Source organism: Cebus imitator, unplaced genomic scaffold, assembly GCF_001604975.1.
Source record: "Cebus imitator isolate Cc_AM_T3 unplaced genomic scaffold, Cebus_imitator-1.0 Scaffold18, whole genome shotgun sequence".
Lineage (NCBI taxonomy): Eukaryota > Metazoa > Chordata > Mammalia > Primates > Cebidae > Cebus > Cebus imitator.
Window position 1 is genome coordinate 12,993,907 of NW_016107333.1, and position 6,000 is coordinate 12,999,906.

The window sequence follows — 6,000 nt, forward strand, 5'->3', positions numbered from 1 at the left end:
TGCTTTATCCCTTAATACCGTGTGATTTTTGAATTCTGTGAATATATTACCTATTCAAAAACAAAGTGAATGTAAAATATTTTAACTACCAGATCCAGATGGTTTTAAAGCTTTTAAAAATTTCAGACTATAGAAAAGATTAGAAAGTTTCTCTATATCATTTTACTTATGAAAATACTATAATCTCAATACCAAATCATGTTGTATTACAAAGAATAAAAACCAGTTTATTACAAAGAATATAGACCAGTCTCACAAATGGGGATACAAAATGTTTAAATAGAATATTTATAAATTTAATATTGGTTTGTATCAAAAGATTATTATAGTATAACCAAATAGGAATATGCTAGAAATGCAAGGATGGTTCATCATCAAGAATTATATGGATATAATTATTTAGAAAAACAATTAAACGGAAAAATCATTGTTGATTTTGAAGTGTCTGTAAGTGTCTGTAAGACTACTACTAACAGTAGTCTATAGAAGAGGCCTAGTGCCACTTATATCAGTCTGTGTATTTCAAATAACATTCAACTAATGATGTCCTGAAGTATTCAGACTGAGAAGAAGAGTGTTTGCCATAGCATAGTGAGGGCCCTAAACCATGACACAATAAAGTGCACAATACAGCTTCAAAAGGCAGGTGTCAAAAATAACAGGGCCAGGCACAATGACTCATGCCTGTAATCCCAGCACTCTGGGAGGCCAAGGCAGGCGTATCACTTGAGGCCAGGAGTTCGAGACCAGCCTGGCCAACATGGCAAAACACCATCTCTACAAAAAATACAAAAATTAGCTGGGTGTGGTGGCACATACCTGTAATCCCAGCTACTCAGGATGCTGAGACATGAGAATTGCTTGAATGTGAGAGGCAGAGGTTGCAGTGAGCCAAGCTGGTGCCACTGCACTCCAGCCTGGGTGACAGAGCAAGACTCCATCTCAAATAAATAAATAGATACCACTTTAACACTTTTGAAGAGTTGAACTTTCAATATTTTAGACATTAAAAATTGTATTCACAAGTATTCTCTAAGATAACTGAGGTGTTATGTTAATATATTGGATATTTAAAATTAATTTTTGTTTAAAAACTTCTGTAAATCTCCTCATGCAAAATTTCAGAATACAGAATAGTAAATGTGATCTAGGACAATTTCACTGTATCTTTTATGCTGTCATGAAAAGGCTTTGTTGATTGCCTTAACCTAATTTAACCTACCCCCTGAACTCTGAGAGTGACAATGTAACCAACTACATCTGTGTGGTGCCTTTTAAGGAACTGGGACTTGGACTTAGTGAAGAGCAGATTTCAGAAGAGGAAGCGCATAACTTTACAGATGGCTTCAGCCTGCCTGCATTGAAGGTAATCCATTTGTGGAAGGGAAGGGCTAAAGAAAAGATATATATTTGGATTGTGTCTGTGCTTTCTGAATGTGAATGCTGCAATTGTTCCCCTCATTGTTTGCTGCATACCATCATCATAAATGCCCTGGTGATGGTTAAAACACTGTCTTTAAGAGCCGAGAGTATCATAAAGATCAGAAGAGGAGATCCATATATTTTGATGTCCAAATACTTAAAATGCTTAATATATAAGAAATGCCTTAGAGTTTGGAGATAAGTTAATTTGCTTTAATTGGAGACCAATATGAGTGATTTTATAACTAGCCATTTGTTGCAACAAACATGGATATCTCCAAAATTCTTAAGATTTTTTTTTTCATACCTTAAAAGCCACACAAAAGATTACATTTAGCTACATAAAAATTAAACTTTTGGGCCGGCCTGGTGACTCACATCTGCTATTCCAGCACTTTGGGAGGCCAAGGCAGGTGGATCACCTGGGGTCAGGAATTTGAGGCAGACCAGCCTGGCCAACATGGTGAAACCCCATATCTAACAAAAATACAAAACATTAGCTGGGTGTGGTGACAGACGCCTGTAATCCCAACTGCTTGGGAGGCTGAGGCAGAAGAACCCGGGAGGCAGATGTTGCAGTGAGCTGAGACCACACCATGTATTCCAGCATGGGTGACAAAAAAAAAACCCCATAACAAAAAAAAAAAAAAAAAAAGAAATTAAACTTTTGACTTCAAATAATACATACTTTACATGCAAACAAGCTCAAGAAAAATTGCAATGATTGATTTATTTGTTTGTTTTTTTGAGACTGAGTCTTACTCTGTCACCCAGGCTGGAATGCGATGGCATAGTCTCGGCTCATTGCAACCTCCACTTCCTGGGTTCAGGAGATTCTCCTGCCTCAGCCTCCTGAGTAGCTGGGATTACAGGCGCCTACCACCATGCCTGGCTAATCTTTTGTATTTTTAGTGGAGATGGGGTTTTGCCATGTTGGCCAGGATGGTTTCGAACTCCTGACCTCAGGTGATCCGTCCACCTCGCCCTCCCAAAGTGCTGGGATTACAGGCATGAGACACCGTTCCCAGCCACAATGATTTATAACAGAGGATTTTAATTATTTCTATATACAGAGCACTCTATAAGGTATCTGAGACCTGTAGAAGATAAGTCAGGTGCATGAACTGACAGTTCACAAAAAAACAGAAACACAGGCTAGTCCCAGGGAGGTTGTATTTTACAACGAATTGATCACAACCAGTTATAGACTTCTTTGTTCTTTCTTCACTCCCGCTGCTTCATTTGACTAGCCTAAAAAGAAAAAAAAAAGAAGAAATACAAATGGCCAATAAATACGATAAAATGTCTCATCTTAGTAATGAAAGAACACAAATAAAAATAATAAGCTGATCATTTTGTTAAGGATATTGAAAGTTGGTAATTTCATTATCATTGGAGATTCAGGGAGACCTCACACACCAGTGGTGAAAGTATAAACTGGTTCATTTTAGCAGTGAATACCAACCTTCATACAAGTGTATAAGCAAAATTGCTTTATTCTAGCAGTTTTAATTTGCCCTTACAGATTTATCTCAGAAAGTACCCAAAAATATACTCAAAGTATGTTCATGACATTACTATAGCAGCCAACATTGGAAACCAATTAAAAGTTCAATAATATGGAATTCGTAATGATTTGTGTTATATACATGTAATGAACTGTTTTAGAGTTAATATTAGAAAAATATTGATGAAAAATAATAGCACAGAAAAAAGTTAAAGCTAATTATAAAAGCACTGTATGAGGTACTTCCAGTAGGTGTTTTTTTCTTTTTCTTTTTCTTTCTCTTTCTCTTTTTCTTTTTTCTTTTCTTTTCTTTTCTTTTTTTTTTTTGAGATAGGATCTCACTCTGTCACCCAGGCTGGAGTGTGGTGGCTCAATCATAGTTCACTGCAGCCTCAGCCTCCCCAGGCTCAGGTGATCCTCCCACCTCAGCCTCCTGAGTAGCTGGGATTACAGGCACATGCCATCACACCCAGCTAATTTTTGTATTTTTTGTAGAGACAGGGTTTTGCCATGTTTCCCAGACTAGTCTCAAACTCCTGAGGTCAAACGATTTGCCCATCAGCCTCCCAAATTGTTGGGATAACAGGCGTGAGCCACCATGCCCAGCCTCCAGTAGTATTTTTTTAAGACATTGATCCAAGTGTCTTAAGTTCCTTTTCAGTATTTAGTAAGCTTTCCTTAGATGTTTCTTTGTTTCTGGTCTTTAAAACTTCCCTTGATACTATGAAAATTAGTGCACATATTGTTGATGGCATTTATCAAGATCCATTTTGTTTTGAAACTGTATTGACTTCCATATCTTTTACATTTTCTAAATCAACATAAAAGTTTTAATTATCTTGTTTTCTTTCTTTCCCTGTTACTTAAAATGTGCTTTGACTTACTCCTACTGTCATTCTAATCCATCTCAATAAATGGTTTCCAGCCTAAACTGGAAACCTGGGCACCGTCTTTCTTATCCTCTTTTTGCCCACTCACATCCAGTCTGTCAGCAGATTCTTATGTCACTTCTACCTTGAATATGTATTTTAAACCTGTCCACTTTTTTCTCTATACCCCTCTCACCATCCTAGTCCCAACCACCATCATTTCTTCCTTAGGCTGCTGCAGTACTTTCCTCAGTTCTCTCAAGTTCTTTGTTTCAGAATGCAGTTTGACTACTGTAAAGAGCCTTTTAAATGATTTATCCTTTGAATTTGTAATTCCCCTTCTGCAAACTGCAGGGAATTATTCTAAACATAGTCAAGCTTTATATACCAAGTTGCTTATTCACTTTGTGTTTATAATAGTGCACAATGGAACACTGCCTGAAAGTTCAACAATAGAATGCTGCATGAGTCATGCTAAAGCCACATGGTAAACCATTGTGTAGCAGCTACAGCTTGCTTGTGAAAATTCTATAAAAATTTGGAGAAATGTCTGTTGCCAGTGAAAAAAACAGGATACATAAGTATATATGCAATATGGCCACAACCCTGTTTAAAAAAAAAAGAGAGAGAGAGAAAATACCAAAATATTAATAGCTACTCTTTGGGGTGGTGGGACTATGGGTAATTTCACTCCCTTTCAAATTCAATATCCTGATCATGCTTTATTCTTTAAGGAAAATAAAGATTTTTTTCAAAGTACAATTTAAGAGATTCTCAATGTAGAAAATTGAGCGGACCTGGGTTTATATTTTAGCTCTGACTCACTAGTCATTTGCCTTTGAATAAGTTATCCTTTGAACTTATCTTACCTGTGAAAAAGAGTTACCATCCTGCCTTATAAGGTGTTAGATTAAATGAGAAGACATATTAAATAGAACAGGGCTTGTCATATAATGGGTACTCGCAAATGGTGATAGTTGTTAGTCTTTAAGGACTTGGAGAAACAATTATAGTGTTTCATTTCCTTGTAAATTACTTTTTGTTAATTCATTGAGATACCTTGGCAATTTCTTTGTTTCTTTACACTGTTGATATACTGGTTTTAAAAGTGTATTAAAGCCTGAATTGTACTCTAGCTTAAGTTTAAGCAGCAAAGAGAAGTTATGGACCCTGTGCAGTCAGATTTTCCAGGTTTCACTCTAGCGCCATCATTTGACTACTGATGTGGTCCTGGGCAAATCATTGTTTCTATGTTTATTAAAATCGGTTAATTGCAGTGCTTGCCTCCAAAGGATTAGATGTTTGTCAGTTCAGCACCTGGTGTAGAATAAGCAATTAATAAATATTGGTTGATTTTTGAAATTATATTTGGTATGACCTGCTCTGGAATGTGAGACTTGTTCTCTATTGATGTCTCCCTGTCCTACCTTCTAACAATGATGATTATAGCTAGATATAATCTGAAATATTTCCTGAGGCAAGTATTGCACCTTTGGAAAGAAAAGCAACCTCCGAATTGTAGCCTGAGGAGACATAAATAAAATACAGGTTAAATATTCCTTATTCAAAATGCTTGAGACTAGAAGTGTTTTGGATTTTGGATTTTTTCAGATTTTAGAATATTTGCATTACACATTGAGGTTGAGCATCCCTAATCCAAAAATTTGAAATTTGAAATGTTCCAGTGAGCATTTCCTTTGACTATCATGTTGGTGCTCAAAAAGTTTCAAATGGGAATTCAATTCAAATTTTTGGGTTAGGGATACTTAATCAGTCCCTAGCATGGAGTCCTTATCCCTCTTTTTTCCTTTTTAACTAGTTTTTTAAATTTATAAAGTCATATATTTCCTGATTTAGAAAAATAAATGCACACACTGTAAAATAAATCAAAATTTTCTGTTTGCTTATAGGCTATGGCTATCTCCTTATCCAGAGCAGCTTCCTTTATCTAAAGAACAAACGGGGTTGGGCGCGCGGTGGCTCGAGTCTGTCATCCCAGCAATTTGGGAGGCTGAGGCGGGCGGATCACGAGGTCAAGATATCGAGACCATCCTGACCAACGTGGTGAAACCCCGTCTCTACTAAAAATACAAAAAAAATTAGCTGGGTGTGATGGCGTGTGCCTGTAGTCCCAGCTACCCGAGAGGCTGAGGCAGGAGAATTGCTTGAACCTGGGAGGCGGAGGTTGCAGTGAGCCAAGAT

At 36.9% G+C, this 6,000-nt stretch overlaps 1 protein-coding gene across 11 annotated transcripts in view; it reads left to right on the forward strand.

Annotated features, from left to right (window-relative positions):
- Positions 1 to 6,000, forward strand: part of VEZT (vezatin, adherens junctions transmembrane protein) — an 81,105-nt gene that overhangs the window by 52,992 nt on the left and 22,113 nt on the right. For all 11 annotated transcript variants that reach the window (XM_037733834.1, XM_017515984.2, XM_017515990.2 and 8 more), the window contains one exon: positions 1,219 to 1,366. In XM_037733834.1, coding sequence (XP_037589762.1) covers positions 1,219 to 1,366 — 148 coding nt within the window. The remainder of the gene's footprint in view (positions 1 to 1,218; positions 1,367 to 6,000) is intronic.